Source organism: Fibroporia radiculosa (assembly GCF_000313525.1).
Source record: "Fibroporia radiculosa TFFH 294 genomic supercontigs, scaffold2537, whole genome shotgun sequence".
Classification (NCBI taxonomy): Eukaryota; Fungi; Basidiomycota; class Agaricomycetes; order Polyporales; family Fibroporiaceae; genus Fibroporia; species Fibroporia radiculosa.
This window is the reverse complement of record NW_012133354.1, coordinates 90,124-105,840: the sequence shown is the minus strand read 5'-3', so window position 1 is coordinate 105,840 and position 15,717 is coordinate 90,124. Positions and strand designations below refer to the sequence as shown.

The 15,717-nt window shown below is 53.0% G+C and overlaps 8 protein-coding genes across 8 annotated transcripts; 4 read left to right on the top strand and 4 right to left on the bottom strand.

The window, feature by feature from the left end:
* Positions 1-931: 931 nt before the first annotated feature.
* Positions 932-1,834, top strand: FIBRA_04053 (uncharacterized protein; the record flags this gene model as incomplete). Its single annotated transcript, XM_012325873.1, has 3 exons — positions 932-1,295; positions 1,352-1,612; positions 1,668-1,834. 3 exons carry the CDS (start codon positions 932-934, stop codon positions 1,832-1,834), a joined length of 792 nt encoding a protein of 263 aa, XP_012181263.1.
* A 370-nt stretch (positions 1,835-2,204) lies between these two features.
* On the bottom strand, positions 2,205-2,925 carry FIBRA_04052 (uncharacterized protein; the record flags this gene model as incomplete). The annotated part of the gene is made up of 4 exons (XM_012325872.1): positions 2,205-2,301; positions 2,350-2,476; positions 2,533-2,577; positions 2,643-2,925. The coding sequence occupies 4 exons, from the start codon at positions 2,923-2,925 to the stop codon at positions 2,205-2,207; spliced, it is 552 nt and encodes a 183-aa protein (XP_012181262.1).
* Positions 2,926-3,122: 197 nt separating this feature from the next.
* On the top strand, positions 3,123-3,888 carry FIBRA_04051 (uncharacterized protein; the record flags this gene model as incomplete). The annotated part of the gene is made up of 4 exons (XM_012325871.1): positions 3,123-3,185; positions 3,371-3,655; positions 3,711-3,782; positions 3,835-3,888. 4 exons carry the CDS (start codon positions 3,123-3,125, stop codon positions 3,886-3,888), a joined length of 474 nt encoding a protein of 157 aa, XP_012181261.1.
* Positions 3,889-4,277: 389 nt separating this feature from the next.
* Positions 4,278-5,861, bottom strand: FIBRA_04050 (uncharacterized protein; the record flags this gene model as incomplete). Its single annotated transcript, XM_012325870.1, has 9 exons — positions 4,278-4,343; positions 4,399-4,538; positions 4,589-4,763; positions 4,816-5,005; positions 5,060-5,182; positions 5,241-5,365; positions 5,412-5,610; positions 5,682-5,746; positions 5,808-5,861. The coding sequence occupies 9 exons, from the start codon at positions 5,859-5,861 to the stop codon at positions 4,278-4,280; spliced, it is 1,137 nt and encodes a 378-aa protein (XP_012181260.1).
* A 395-nt stretch (positions 5,862-6,256) lies between these two features.
* FIBRA_04049 (uncharacterized protein) lies at positions 6,257-6,820 on the top strand (the record flags this gene model as incomplete). Its single annotated transcript, XM_012325869.1, has 3 exons — positions 6,257-6,413; positions 6,479-6,627; positions 6,686-6,820. 3 exons carry the CDS (start codon positions 6,257-6,259, stop codon positions 6,818-6,820), a joined length of 441 nt encoding a protein of 146 aa, XP_012181259.1.
* A 1,609-nt stretch (positions 6,821-8,429) lies between these two features.
* On the top strand, positions 8,430-9,620 carry FIBRA_04048 (uncharacterized protein; the record flags this gene model as incomplete). The annotated part of the gene is made up of 4 exons (XM_012325868.1): positions 8,430-8,523; positions 8,581-9,263; positions 9,321-9,487; positions 9,536-9,620. 4 exons carry the CDS (start codon positions 8,430-8,432, stop codon positions 9,618-9,620), a joined length of 1,029 nt encoding a protein of 342 aa, XP_012181258.1.
* An 893-nt stretch (positions 9,621-10,513) lies between these two features.
* On the bottom strand, positions 10,514-12,021 carry FIBRA_04047 (uncharacterized protein; the record flags this gene model as incomplete). Its single annotated transcript, XM_012325867.1, has 2 exons — positions 10,514-11,799; positions 11,862-12,021. 2 exons carry the CDS (start codon positions 12,019-12,021, stop codon positions 10,514-10,516), a joined length of 1,446 nt encoding a protein of 481 aa, XP_012181257.1.
* A 354-nt stretch (positions 12,022-12,375) lies between these two features.
* On the bottom strand, positions 12,376-15,578 carry FIBRA_04046 (uncharacterized protein; the record flags this gene model as incomplete). Its single annotated transcript, XM_012325866.1, has 13 exons — positions 12,376-12,582; positions 12,643-12,773; positions 12,824-13,009; positions 13,066-13,126; positions 13,177-13,353; positions 13,426-13,718; positions 13,767-13,918; positions 13,975-14,105; positions 14,156-14,262; positions 14,321-14,907; positions 14,960-15,033; positions 15,086-15,294; positions 15,344-15,578. The coding sequence occupies 13 exons, from the start codon at positions 15,576-15,578 to the stop codon at positions 12,376-12,378; spliced, it is 2,550 nt and encodes an 849-aa protein (XP_012181256.1).
* Positions 15,579-15,717: the final 139 nt, after the last annotated feature.

The following is a 15,717-nucleotide window of genomic DNA, read 5'->3' as shown; positions in this document are numbered from 1 at the left end:
GGGTGGCGGTAGCAGCCACTGGAAGCGCCATCTCAAGTCCCGCGCTGCTCCGCTCTGCCCAAACAATATGGAAGCTTGCCCTTCCAATGGCTTGATGGGTCCCAGTGGTGACTACGAGTGCCTCGATACTACCGCAGAGCTCACCTCTTGTGGTGGTTGTGCATCGACTGGTGCAGGTCAGGACTGTACGGCAATCGAAGGAGGGTGGAATGTTGGCTGTAACCAAGGACGTTGCGAAAGTGAGATTTGCTTTTCGGGCCTATCATGATTTAAATAACTCACACGTCGCTGCAGTTTATACCTGTGCCCAAGGTTATAAGCTCTCTGCTGATGGCCAATCGTGCCACCAGCTTTAGGCATTGTTGCCCTTCCGGACATGCGAGAATCGAAAAGCTTTCCCGTTAGGACTATGTTCCATCTGAACAATCTTAGACTCACTTAACCTCCACCCACATTCTCTTCAATGACTATCGTTTAGATACCCTGCGTCGGCCTGTACAACTTCTATTATGGCTCTCGCTTCTACCATATGCCTATCTGACTTTTAGCAGAAGGATGCTCACGTACTTGGTAGTTCTACTGGCTGCGTAATGTTGTGCTCGCCTACGCGTTTAATCGACTCTGCATCGGGATTGAGGATTAAAGATCTTAAAACAGCCAATTTGCGCCCCAGAGTTGTCGCGTGCACGTGATCGCGTTGCGATGGAGAGCCAATGGGGTTGCTGGAATTGCCTCGAGCCATCAAACAAGGTTCTGTCGCGTTTGCGGTATAAGAGGCGTCCGAATGTTCAACATTCGTGTGTTGCGTCTTGCCTTCAACGTTGCCTCGACTCCTGCCCCCCGTCCGCTGGTTCAGTCTTGTCTTGTCTCCCGACGCGCTAGTCGCCAATTACCCATTCGAGACATCTGCTGCCTTTGGGATATCCTCAAAATGCCTTCACTCTATCGCGCAATCTTCACTGCGATTCAGGTCTTTGCTCTGGTAGCCTTTCTGGGTGTCTCGCTTATGCCAAGAGCCAGTCTTGCATCCCCTTTGCCCGTTCCCATGCCCTTCAGAAGAGTCTTCGCCGATACTGTTCAGACGTCAGGCGTTGCTCTGCGGTCTCAGGAAGCTAGGTCTCACTCTGTTGGCAACTCTACAGTTTCTGGACTTTCTTGGCACAGCGCTATTAATCATGGTCCTAGAGATGATGTTCCTCTCGTGCACGAACGCGATGTCGGCACCAGCATTCTGGACAATATGAACTTGTTGTCCTCTTCCTATACCCAGCTTAATCAGAATGCGCAGGTCATCAGTAAGTCAATGATGCTCGTCATTCATCGTTGTAATGGCGTTTAACTATTTTTGCAGACAACCTCGCGTCGTCTGATCGAACTGCTCCTGGTTATAGCCAGCAATACGCTACTGCATTGTCGGGTTTCCAAGCCAACCTCCTTAACGTTCAGAACGTTCTCGCCGCACTTGCTACCGACAAGGGATTGGCCGACTACGACCGGCAGGTCGAGCTAGAGACATTAATAAAAGATATCGTCAATTCTGTCAAGTATACTCTGAACGATACGGTGGATGTTGTCGATAGCATTCCTGGCATTGGTCCCTTACTCGCGCCGAGTAGGCTGTCTCATACTTTCTTTTTGGCTGTCCCCGACTAAAGATTTGTCGCCAGTTATTTACGACATCAAATGCATCATTGACGACACTTTGGATATCGTCGAAAACCTCACGGATGCCCTTATCAATGACTTACTCCCTCTTTTGCAAGCACTTGGTATACAAGCTACTCAAACCGCTTGCACCGCTGGGATTCAGATTGCTGGTCTATGTTTACTGTGACCGCATTTGCAGGGTCTTTTTTTTTCTTCGACGATTTTGTAACGATTTGATTTCTACATGACCATTGTATCCAAATGGGCTGGTCCCTGATGTGTATCGGTAGTTTCCTGCATCGTTGTGTATCGGACTTTCATTGCCTTCGAGTTGCATGCATGACTAACAATCTATTTCCGATCTTAGTAACGAAGGGATAATGTGTAAGGGGATGATCTTCAGGTCGTAGATACGCCTGTCATTTGTCCAACTCCACGACATTATGCTGAAGAAAGTAAGTAGACGCATAAGCAATATTGCATTCGCTGGCAGTAAGGGTATGAGATAGCACAATTACTGAGGCCAGTCGGCGATCACAGCAATGATGAAAAACATGTTACTCTTCAGATACCCACTGGTCTGCTATTGGACCAACCCATGGTAGCTGGAATCGCACCAGACCGTTACGGGTTGCATCGATATATGCTCGCCATCTGGGAAATAGCATTAGATAGAATTTGGGGTAACAAGGAATCACTCACGCCATGTAAAGTAGACACGGGACGATGAAGAGAGTAAGCAACGTGCACAAGAGGGATGGGAATCGTGAAAGCGCAGCCAATATGCGTAGTAAGACTAGCGGTGTAGATAGCAATGCCGACTGGTATGCTATCCATCCCATAAGTTGAGCTTATTAGCCATGTTTCGAAAAGCAGGTCACTGACCATGAAAACGCACGAAGTCGTTGTGGGTTTCTGTAATGAGCAGCACTAAAGCTTTATACGCGAGTCAATATGGGTCGGATCTATATGTAGTGCACCGGCGAGGAACGCACCAGATATTGGCCCCAACAAGTACGCAGATGCGGCCAACATGTCCACTCGCAGACCATACCGCGTCTCCCACATGTTTGCGCCGGCCTCGGCCTCAGCCTCGTCTACGGCACCCTGTCCACCTGCCTGTGAGGTATTGAAAGTAGGAATAGCCCCTGATTGATATGAAGTGGGCTGCAGCGATGGTGGTCTCGGGAACCAAGGGCGAGGGGTGGTCTTGGAACTTGAGGCGGCATACGACGGATCGTCGGGGGGAGGTGTCTGCGTACCGATGAAGGAGGGCATTGTGGGAGCATCGGACCACTCACGTAAGGCGCAAACGACGAAGCAAAATTGGTTCTACTCATAGCGCGAAAGGTATGCAAGCAAGAGACTTGGACTAGAATAAATATGCTGCAGCACTGAAGTCTTGAGTCGTCTGGACTCAGACTGCGCTTAGACGGCATAGGCGCTGGGTCGATCAGCCACCGAGATGTTGGTACATGTTTGGCTCCATCCCACTCGCTTCGCAAGAGAGGTCCTCAACGCCCCAGCCGACGCCCAAGGTAACGCAATTCTGCAAGGCGGGGGATACTAACCATGGTGAGTCACCGTCTCATTGAATCTTTTGATCGCCCCAGAGCTCTGCGAGTAACCTGGTCGCGAAATTTCAAGAGGAAGACGGTGGATGGTTGTTGTGTTGACTGGATACGCGCTCGGGTGGACGAATGCATAGCTGACCGTCCTTTAGGCCGATTCAGCAGCACCCATCACCATCCGGACACGCAAGTTCATCACCAACCGTCTTCTCGCTCGGCGCCAGTTCGTCGTGGACGTCCTCCACCCATCGCGCGCGAATGTCTCCAAGGCCGAGCTCTCTGAGCAGCTCGCCAAAATCTACAAAGCCGAAAAGGAACGTGTGATCACCTTCGGCTTCCGGACACACTTTGGTGGTGGACGGAGCACGGGCTTTGCGCTGATCTACGATGATGAGGCGTCGCAGAGAAAGTTTGAGCCCAAGTACCGATTGATTCGGGTACGTGGTTTCATGTAAATTCGTTGCATGTTCTGACGCGAGTAATTCTCTGCAGGCGGGCCTTACCAAAGCGCCAACAAAGACGAATCGTAAGCTACGGAAGGAGCGGAAGAACCGCGCGAAGAAGGTATGTATTCGCCGTATTACCTGTATCAACGTCTGACCCATTCTGCCTATAGCTCCGCGGCACGAAAAAGTCCAAGGCCAACGAGCCTCCCAAGAAGGGCAAGTAGGGGTTGGGCGCGCTGTATATCATTCCGGCTTTTGTCGTCTTTTGCATTGCTTATTCACCTACCTTTCGCAAAAGCTGTCCATGACTGTATCCTATCGCGTATGCCTGTCACTCATACTTGCTCATGAATATTATGCGCATGTGGATTCCATGGTTCCTCATACTCCCCTACACTAGCTGATACCTAGCTGTTGTGTCGGTTTGTTGGCTTCGGAGCCGTGCAGTTGCAATTAGACGATCTAAATCCCTGACGAGCAGATAAGTTAAGCACCTGGTGTCATTATGCCCAAATACTATATGAGGGGTATCATATGCGACGTCTTGCTAGAATACTGTCTACGAATAGAGTGCGGTGAAGAAAGCTAAGTAGATATGACAACCAAGATGACTCTAAAAGCCCAATTTTCTGTGAATGATATCCGGATCCTCTTGGTACTCTTCGGCCGACACCCACATCTAAAAATGGGGTATTTGAATGGTAAACCTCTGAGGAACTGCATCGTGAACATACCTTCTTGAAGGTATTGAGGCCCGCCAGAATCGATCCTCCAATCCAGGTAGAGTACTTCCGTTCCGGGGGTGCATAGATCTTGATCTTTACATCTTTCAAAGCTAGCTTCTTCACTTCATTCAGCAAGCGATCGCCAAAACCTGGACAGGCATCCAGCAGCAGAAGCGATGTCATGTGTTTGTGGGCGTACCTCGGCACAGCGTGCTGCCACCACTAAGAACGATGTTCGAGAACAAGCTCTTGCGCAAATCCAAGTCAACCCGGTTGATGGCGTCCACAACCACTTGGTGTACACCAGCATATTCTTGGCCAATGAGCTCTGGGTTAAAGAGGATCTCTGGTGCACGAAATCGCTCAGAAGCGAGCTACGGAGACTCTCAGCTGTTTGTTGAAGGACATGATGCCTATCGATCGTACCTGTACTGTATTCCCATCAGGTAAGCGGAACTCTTCACCCCTTCCGAGCGAATCCTTCTCTTCCTTTGCGGGATTAAGCGCAACATAACAACATTTCTCCTTTATAGTTCTTACAACTTCTCGCTCTGCAGTAGTGTGGAGGTGGTGACCTGATTTTCGAAGCAGTAGTTGCAGGTGGTCTGTCACATCTCTAGCTCCTGCACATCAGCGGCAGTCCACAGGGCTCAAGATAGATCATGCATACCTCCCTGCAACATCTACACGGCGAATGGCATGAGGCATGGAGAATCCTTCAAATACAGGAACAGCATGTGTTACACCATCTCCGGAGTCCAGGACGATACCTGTGGTTCGTCCGGACGAGTATCTATAGTGTTTCAGCTTGTTCAATGCCACGCACAAACATATCAATAGCTTGCACTCACAGCGATAGTACAGCCTGAACAGAAATAAATAGCGCAGGCACATTAAATGTGTCGAAAAAGATTTGGGCCGCAACGTCTCGGTTATGCCGAGGATTGAGAGGAGCTTCAGTCAATAATACAGGATGCTGAAGCAGATGAGATTCGGATAATAATAGCATAAAAGCGACGCACTTCTTCGCTCAACGTTCCGAGCTCCTCAGCGTAAACCCAGCTCCATATCCGCTCCATATCATCCCAGTCAGTCACAATGCCGTGCTCCATAGGATATTTGATCTTGAGCAAACCGCGAAATTCTTGCGCTTTCCGGCCGATGAACACATCCCCTTCCAATGCGCCTGCCATGACGCGTATATGCTTTGGCCGGCCGACACTACGGTGAACCACGGGGCGATCAGCGAATGCGCATAAGCGGTGAGGGAGGCCCTAACCGTGAAGACGCACAAAGACGGGAAGAAGCATTTCGGATGGTCTTGCCCCGCAAACCCAGCTTTGATGGTGCCCGAACCCTACAGCGTACCCAAAAGTCAGTCTGAGCACGTTCAGACAAAGTGTTCCCTCCAGACGAACATTGTCAATGACAACAGGCTGATTTGTGAGGACGTCCTCAAATTCGGTAGACATGGCGGATGGTCGCTGCTAGTGTAGTAGTTGGTCAATTGTCGCGGAGCGCGGCGAGCAAAAGAGATGGGACAAGCTCAAGGAGACGAGAGTGAAAGACGCGTCGCGTCGATCAGACTGCTCGCGCGTCTTACGTGGTCGTTGCCGCAACTTCATGACCGCCCACCACCAGCTGTATGTCTTGCTCCTCCTGTCTTTCTCGGTAAGCATTTCTCTTTTCCGTGATCAACAGGAGTCAGGTAACCTCAAGAAGCGTAGTTGTGTGCCAACGCCATCTTAGGGCACAAATGGGAAGCCACCGACTTCTGCAAATGTATGTGTCATCTGGCCTCTGAGACATCCGAATACTGAACGATAGTCCAGGCATCTGTTTTGGGTCGAACTATACGATCCTTCATATGGAAATCCCAGATAACCCCGACCAGCCGTGTCTCTCATGTACCAAACAGTGGTGTTTAAACCAGAATCTACCTATATGTGCTGGAGCTTCCTTGGGGGTTGCAAATCCAGATACAGCAACAGGGAAAGAAGGTGATGTCGAAGCACGCTGTTTCCGTGAGTCACTTCTTCTTGGTGGTGTGGCTCTTCCTTCCACACTGACCTTCGTGTGCCGCACGCAGAACGAGATTCTCCCCGAGATCAGCTTGTAGTCACACTCTTCTTGCTAACTGTCTTTGGCCTGCTTCTTGGTGCAGGTATCAAGGGCCGAATGATCAAGGCCGGACTTGATACCAACATCTCCTGGGGTGCAAGCCGCAGATGGTGGGAGGTAGGGACTGATTGTGTATTCGATTTCGCCATCTGGCGCTGACCACTCGACTTGAAAGGCGTGGGTTCCGCAGACGCAGCCTGAAGACATCCGGCTGGAGCTGAGCAATCGCGTGCGTGGGTTTTGGTCCCGGGGTGGAGAGGAGAATCGGCGGGATCAATACGCAGGTGTCCCTAACGCACCAGAACCGTGACGGACCCTGTACACAGCATATCTTTCGTTTTTCGTAACATATTCGGGTATTTATCAATTGTGTTCTTGGTTCCAACCTCTTTGCTGGCGCTGTGGCATCCAAATATTATTTCTGTATTGACGATGGCTCCGAATTTGGACAGAGGGTACACGGACGTGAGCACCTGAGCGCTTGTCCGCACCCCTCAATTGTGCATGGTGGATGTGGTCGCGCGTGCGATACTAAGCCGACGGGCTCCAGGCTCTATTTCGCGGACCGCAACCAGCATTTATCTGGGCGAGGTCGTCTGATACTTGAATCATTTTCTTGATCATCTCTTATTGGACTCGAAGGCGCTCAGCTACTAGCATTCATTAATATTCATTTCCGGGCGACTCATCGGTCTATCTATGGGTTCATTTTGCTCGAAGCTTAATACGCACACGGGAGGGCATACTGTCCTTGGTGATAGTCAGGAAGCTCCCAACGCTGCCTCCCGAGCGAGTCAAGGGCGTCCTAACCCTCGCAGCGCAGCTGCGGAGGCAGCTGAACGACGAAGAGAGGCTGTATGTTTTCAAACAATTGGGTATCTGCCCACCCTAACGGAATGATGCTTCTTAGGAGCAGAAACGCGGAACACAGGGATCTAATCCCAACCGAGGGAAGTTGGCCGCACAACTGGAGGCGTCGAAAACAGCCCCCAGGGCCCCGGAGCCGAGACAAGAAGAACAACTCGTGGTGAGTCCATCGCGTTCATATCGCAACGTGGAATGCCTTTTTGCTCAACGTTCTGTACGTTCAGTGGGACTGAATGATTAGCGAAGCACATCTGTGCTGTCATACACCGACATGGAATCAGATTTGAATGTTTTCCGTGCTCGTTGTCGCCTCCCGTCATCACGACCCCACACGTTGTACCATGAAGGCGACCCTGGCCTGTGTACGAGACCGCTAGGTTACACGCCTTCACTCACTAGTTGCTAAAGCGGTATGCCGACAGCATCGCCAAAGTCATGGTGCATGATGCATGACGCATGGCGATCGCTGTGAATGAAGTCGTGCTGTATTCCTTCTTCCGACTTGACCTTCCGGTCTCGACGGCGCTAGCAGCAGCTTCAAACGCTCATTTCCGCATTTTTGCAATGTCGCGGACTCGTCGCTGGCCACCCGGTAGCATGTATGTTGCTTTCCGGCCGTATCCACTCTGCACCCGTGCTACCGTTGGACCACGATGCACTCGTTATCTGTGCTCGAGGTTGCCCTTCGGCCAGATTTGGGTTGAGATGAATCCAAAATGAATTGCAGCTCGTTCTGACACTAAGCGCCATAGCGGCCGAATGAGTAAGATACCGCTGTCCGTGAGCGTGCCCTTAGTAGAGTTGAAAGATGCGCCTTCGAGCCCTGCGATGGTCTGGATGACTTTGAATAGCCCGGTATGAAGGTGGCCGGCAGCCGCCTGCAACGGCAGCTGTTTGATTATTCCGCCAGGTCGCTACCGAGGTGTGGCAGTTCGATTGTCACGGTCACCATACGCGCTCTTCAGAATTATAGTGTATCTCACTCAAGCTGCAACTCGCTACGAAGCAGTCAGTAGATGCCATGCCCGGTACCAGAAGATGCATCGACTGCGATGGACGACGACTGGGAGAGAGTCCTCTGGAAAAAGAAAGTCTATCCTGATAACTACGTTCCCAGCTCGTTCCTGTCCTCTCTCACTAGAAATCGTGAGCGTGCATACATCCTGACATCTTCCTTGTTGACCTTTTGCTATCACAATGTAGCCAACTTCAGACCATACACTTATATGAGCCTGGTATTTTCGTCTTGTGCCATCAATCAGCACCTATCTACTATTTTCACGTTCCTGGCTGTCTTTGTCCGCCTGAACGAGCAGCTGTTGGACCCCCGTGTTCTCGTATGGTTGTCGATATGCGGATTTATTGCGGTCTACGCGATGTGGGAACTCCTAGACTACTGTTCTGATAACAAGACATCAACCAGTACCCAACGTATGGAGGCTGCTCTATTTCCGTTCGGTCCTCGTGTTCACACTATGCATCCAGGAGCCAAAACGATCAAATCCTCGATCCTGGTGTTCCTCGCCTTGATGTCGCTGTCCCCCGTCTTGAAGACGTTAACGGCTGCTACCTCGTCTGATTCTATCTGGGCGTTATCCGCGTCTCTCTTTATTTTGAACGCACTGCTGGCGGATTACACTGCCCTTCGCCCTGAGACTTACCATCGAGAGAGGCGAGTAGTTGCGCCATGTCCCACGCAGCTTGGACTAATATCAAATGTATGGTTCGATGTGGCCAGGCTAACCTCGGTCCTGTCGATGAACGCAGCCATATCAGCAGCGGTCGTCCTTGCTTCGCGGCTCCCTGATGACATATCCGTGTTCGCTCTCATGCTGCTCTCGATTCAGCTCTTCGCGCTTTTCCCCATATTGCGCCGCCGCCTACAGGTTTCCGCGTCACCCTATTGGATTCACGAACACTAACACTGATCCTTATTGTTCCAGGGCGACTCGAGAGCCGGACAAGTCCTTCTGACCTCGGTCCTGTCCGCATCTTCTATCCTGTCCGCGGCTTCACTGTCATTTACCGCTACGTGCTTGATCGCAGTCACCCTGGCCTTTGTGACGTTTGTCGCGCCCGGGGTTCTCGTTTGGGCGCAGAAGTACAAGAAGTGTGTCGTCTTACAGCCTTTCAGCGCACCGAGGCTGACTGCTTCTAGCGAGATCAGGGGCACCTGGGACCCGGCGGTGCCCAAGGTGCACAACACGGAGCGTCCCGCAGAGTTCCGCGGACAATCACGATGATCGACCTGCCTAGATTAAACACGGCCCTTGTATTTGGGCGGGGTTTGCGCGGCCGTACAAAATTGCTGCACACACGTTGTTCTGCCATTGTGGGCTGATCCGGGGCTGCGCGCTGATGCGGCAGGGTCCATCGCGCGCACGGCTGGTGCATTAGCGCGCCCTCGGTCCTCGGCACCAGACCGTGCACCCCAGTCGTACGCATTTGTGGGTCTCAGGCCGCAGGGGTACGATTTATCAGCTGCGATGCGCTCGCATTGGTTTGCGCCAGTCCAGAACATTTGCCAAGTGTGGGCTCCCCCCCCCTCCCCCCCCAATCAGGCTGCCTCTCGTCACACTCTGCCTCACCCGCGTATCGAGGGGAGATTCAATGCGCTCTTCCATGCGTTGTGGGCTCGCTTGGCAGTATGTACCACCCGCCGATTTCCAAAGAAAGGACAAGCTCCAGTCACGCCGGCGAACGGAGCGCTCGAGGACTGCTTCTGTGTATGTATTTGACGACCCGATCAGAATGTATCGTGTTCATGTTATCGGTGTGAACGTCGTGTTTTGAACCTTGATATCGTGTCCAATTTTCCGCTTTCATTTACCTGGTGTTGCGGCGCGAGGAGGACCATTCATGATGTGACCGGCGTCATGTATCGTCACTGCACGCTAGGGCATTTCCGCACGTTCACTTTGGGCTATAACTAACGTTTGCGCGTCATAAAATGCATCGCATTGCTAAGCGGATCAGTGAAACGGTATATTACAGACAATTGGTATCCTACATGAAGTGTAAATGAAGCACGATAGCCAATAAGTAAGAGTGCTAAGCATGGTATATCTACATAAGTCCCAAGACCAAAGAGCGCATGCTGTTAGTACAGAGTGTGCTGGAATCTAGTATGTATTCATCATGCCTGCATGTCCCCATCATCGACGAGCAACCGAGGCCGCTTCGAACCCGCCCCTATCGTGATCCCCATCCCGATGCCTCTGGCCTCCAAGGCCTGCACAGCCGCCTTTGCGGCGCCCTCCGAGGTCTTCCTACTGCGTGTCCTGGTCCGTCGAAGGGCACCAAACGCTTGCGCTTTAATGACTGCCAGGGTGCCACACAACGGCGGGGGCGCTGGCGAAGGAGAACGTGATGCGCGTGTTGAGCCAGTCTCGCTGCGCTGGCGTGACCTGGAATAAGTGTAAGATGCCGCCTCGCTATCATCGCTATTGCGACCGCCCGATCCGTTATCTACACGGGATAAAGCCTGCGCGATAGGAGGATCTGTGAGGATGTTTGGACGGTAGCGGGCGACGTCTCGACTTGAGGCGGCGACTGAGATGTCGGCGGTGCCTCCGTGCAATGTGAGCTGGGGAGCTTGGCCGTGTCTGCGATAACCAAACTCGGGACGGTCTTGGGCTACGGTGCCTTCTGGGAAGGTGAATGGGAATGGAACGGGGGCGAGAGAGGTGGATGAGGTCGAGGTGGGGGTTGATACGGCAGGGGATATGGAGCGACTAGAGGAAAACATATAAGAGTTGTTGAGCGCGGCGATAGAGACCTTTTGCTCGTCGAGGGGAAACTGAGATGGATAGCCTAGTTCGGAGGATGTTAGAGTAGGAGATTCGATGTAGTTTGGGGAGTGGGACGAGCTGCCGCTGTCGAGGACGTCGCCAGGAGATGGGCCGTTCTGTGGGTCTGTGCGCATCCAAGGAGTGTCACGGGGAGCGGGGTCCATATGATACGCGTACTGGTCGTATCGGGGCATCCTGTGGGGATCCATCTGCTGCGAGCGGAGGTCTGGGGACGTGTCGGTGTCGACGGAGCTCGCAAAGGTCAAGGCGGGGGAGCGTTGGATGTAGTCGGTGCCGGCAGCAGAGTGGTGGAAGGACGTGGCCATGGCCATGGACTGGTCGGGTGGAGGTGGGGGAGCGTAGCGCATGGGGTTGTCTGTGTAGCCTGCCATGGACGCGGCGACGAGGCTGGGGGACGGGTGGGGATGGTATGGGGGCGCGGAGGAGAAATCGTCGGACTGGGGGCTGAGGCTGGCGACGGACCTGCCCTGCCAGACGCGCTTGAGGGTGCGATCGCGCTGCCTGAGCTCCTGCTTGAGACGGGCATTCTCCTGGCGCAGCTCCTGGATTTCGTGCTTTGCCTTCCGACATGAGTCCTGGAGCTCGATGACGACGGCTTCGAGGTTGGTGACTAGAGGTCAAGAAAGATCCGTGAATATGGGCCCTGACTCGACAAGACCGAGCAGGCCGAACCTGTTTCTTCGAGGGTAGCGATGTAGTTGGCGCGGCGAGCCCGAAAGGCGGCCTGTGCGTCTGCATTTTTCTTTTTCCTGAGAGCGGCCTCCGACATGCGGCTGGGAGAGTCGTCGGAGCCGGTCTTGGGAGGGGGCGACGTCGACGGACTGGGGGGCATCAGAGTGGGCGGTGGGGGGATCGGAGGGGGAGAATAAATGGCATGGAAAAAGGAACTGGGCCGGAGGCACGAGGAGCCTGGAGGAGGGCGGCAGCGACTCGTTCCTATTTTCCGCCGGGTCACGCTCTCTCCCATATCTTTCCTCTTATTTCGCATCCATCACCAAGCCTAATCCACATTTTCGACCCCAGGTCCGGCGTCCCGACTCTCCAAACCGAAAGCCGGGTCCAGCACAGCGGGCGTGTGACATGTGACCTCCCCCGCCTTGGCCTTTTTCTATGATACTCGACTCTACATGCCCATGCCCCACACGCGTGCCCAGGTGGATCCCTGTGGTTACTGCTCCCGCGGGCATCACCCCTCTGCAGTGGTCATTTCCTCCTCCTCCTCCTCCTCCTCCTCCTCCCCTTCTATATCCAGCAGCTCCAGCCCCACCCCCGCCCCATCCAACACACACGCTACCCTCCGGCCGACCCGGCCGTTCACCGCCAGGGACACCCCCCCTTCTCTGCACCCAGCCAACGGCCGTGTCCGAATGACCCGCGCAGGCACCGCCGACAGCTAGCACCAGATCGTGAGACGGTTAGCCAGCTGCCAGAATCGACCAGCGCACATACATACCCGCCCATCCCTCAGCTGCCCCATCACTTCTGCCATCAGGGATTCCCTAGCAAAATCGCTTACGTACTTCTCCAATTCAACGCGCGTGTACATCAAATCAGCGTAGCCGACACTCGCGATAGAAGCACCTCCTAATCCATGTTGAGCTCCCAGTCCCCAAATCTCACTTGTCTCCACATACCTTCTTCTTCGGTACGGTAGACAACCATCAAAACCGCGTCGTCGAAAAACTGCGCATCAAGCAGCCTGAACGGTATCGTCCCCCCGCCCCCTTCCTCGTCTGCCAGGCTGCATTCCATCACGGCAACACTAATCTCCAGCGATTTCGTCCCCGTCTGAGGGCCATGATGCATCCGTGCTATGCAAACTGTGGGGTGCATTCATATTCCTGCTAGCCGCCCAAAGCCTGCGCTGATGACTCACGACGGGAGCGATCCTCTTCTTGCGGCGTCTGGATCAGCAAGTGCTGCAAGAAAAACCCGGGCTACAGCAAGTGCTGAGTGTGCCATATCACATAATCTGCCGCTCGCGTACCTGCCCGTCGTCCGCCTTGGTCCGCTCTCGGATGAGAGGAGAAGGCTTTGACGCCACAGCATGCAGCAACGTCGTGTCTTGCAGCTGCATAAGACTCCCTGCCGACAGCACCTGTGACGAGCGCGTAGCAGCGCCAGCAGCTTCAACAAAAATCCGCTGGCAGCGTGCAGCCAGCTCCTGGATCAACGCATCCAAATTTCGGTCTAAATGCGTTAGGTCCCTATGTTTGATATTCTGTCGGGAACGAACCGGTCGATCGTTGATCAATCCAAGTATACGCGTAGCGGTCGGACTTACAGACAACCATGCTACTCGTTGCGGATCTTTCAGAGCGTCGCGGGCGCGCTCCATCGCAGCATTTAAATCCTGCCGCGTGGCTGGAACACCAAGGTCCTGGACGGAAAATTTGGGAATCGGACCCGTAAACCACTTGTCGATCGGGCTTACTACCAACCCCGAGGCTAGGTAGTCATTGACCTCGAGGATGTCGTGCTTAGGGGGTGGCCGTTGAGCGTCAAGCGGGGTGCTGGCGCACACTACCTCTGAACCTCACTTAGTGCCGTGAAAAACACATGATCGATAATGCTCACCATATTTGAGCCAAGAAATGAACTCCTTGAAACGACCCAGCTCTTCCCGCGACGTAGCGGCCAGCCATCCAGCGAGCACAATCGCGCGGCCAGCCATCTGCATGCATGCTTCAACTTCGGGTGGGTCGATTGCGCATGCGTGATACTGAGGCCTAAATACAATGCATGTCACCACATGCGTCGATTTCAAAACATATGGAGGGCTTACAGCAGCGACCATCCAAAGACTTCCTCTAGTAGAATGTGCAGGCGCTGGCAGGCAGAAGCAATATTCTTCTCCGATAGGTCACGTAATTTCGTTAACGCGTCGACCATTGTCGTCTCCCACTTTTGTATGCCCTATTGACAGATCCTCAATACAAGGCACCGTATGAATGCGCCAGACCTACCCTTTCGCTAACTTGAACTCCACTGCCTAGATAGTCGCCAAGTGCCTCGGAAGACCGGCCTGTAGTGAGCAGGACTGTCATATCAAGTATGGCATTAGGCTCCTCTTCTGCAGTTTTACTATGATGATTCGTGATCTGTCTCATGGATATAGGACGATAACTTACGGCCAAATTCATCCTTCTGTCTTGCCTCGAATTCCTGAACCCACCTCGGACCAAGTTCGCGAGCCCCGCTGTGAGTTTCAGAGGCGAACCAAGAGGCACGCATGTCCCTGATCACGCGCATGAGATACCATACCAACTCGCGGACGGACGAAGACACCCTTGCAACATCTCGCACTGTATGTCGCTGGAGATAGGGCAGATGGATTTCAAACGCCCGGAGGCTTGTCAACGGGGCATTAGGAGGTCGGAAGTACCGAGAATGCGCGAAGAGTAGCTCCCTGTCTTTGTAAAACGACGTCATGAATGAACCACCTCCCACCCGAATTGCTCCAAGGGAGTAAGTGCCGTCAAGGTAACAGTAGATATACCCAGAGTTATCAGAAGTTATCAGAAGACTGTCAACGTTTGCGTCGTCTGCTTCGTCCAAATCTTCTCCTGGCCGCATTCGATTACCACCTAACTTAGGCGGTTGAATGGATGCAGACAGTAGGTCGCTGGGTAGTGTTGGCCACGACGATATCAGTGGCGGTAGAGATGAGATCGCCGGGCGGGTTTGCTTTCCTTGGAAGGCAAAGAGATCGGCGGCGCTGCCATCGATGTCAGGCTTCCGTAGCGCGACTTCACAATGATACTACCTACGTCAGCGGCGCAGACTCATCATGCAGAGAATCTAGGAGAGGGAGGCTCTTGAGCATTGAGTGGGCTGAACCTGTCTTGGTCATCTTTGTCAATGAAATAAGGTGGATGTCTACGGAATGTGATTACAATATTGTCTCCTCTTCTGAATATGTCCGGAATGATACTATTCACAGGTTTCTTTACCTGGGCGGCCCACCAGACATCAACAAGGGGCGCGGCCCCTTTCTGACCGGACATGAAAGTGCGGGAAACAGGTAGAGACCGCTCTTCGTGGCCATCCTGTATCGAATGTATTGTTATTCTAGGAGGGTTGTGAGCGGCGGCGATAGACTGGCCTACGCGATTTCAGAGCCGCGGAATTCATGGAATAAAAAGCCTTCGTACCATCTGGACTCCAGGCGATGCCGACTATTTCATCCGTAGCAGTAGTAATGTCAGAGTCAAATCCTACTTCCCATTTCTTAGACCCTTGCATTTTCCACAGGCTGAGCCTGTCCTTCCCGCCAAGTTGGGTGATAACCACTAGCAAGTCTTTGTCCGGACACCATGAAGACGGAAGTAGACGAGCAGGCGAGGGCAGCTGAATTGTCGCCAGGGGGATGAACGGGTTGGAAGACATAGATCACAGAAATCTCTCAGAGAAAGCTTTTACTTTCTGGAATTTAACGCATGAGATGCACAAGACGGATATCGAGCCTGGCACAAGTCGTCCTGTGAACGGTACAAGGAACAATTGCAATGGTAGATCCAGTAGTGGT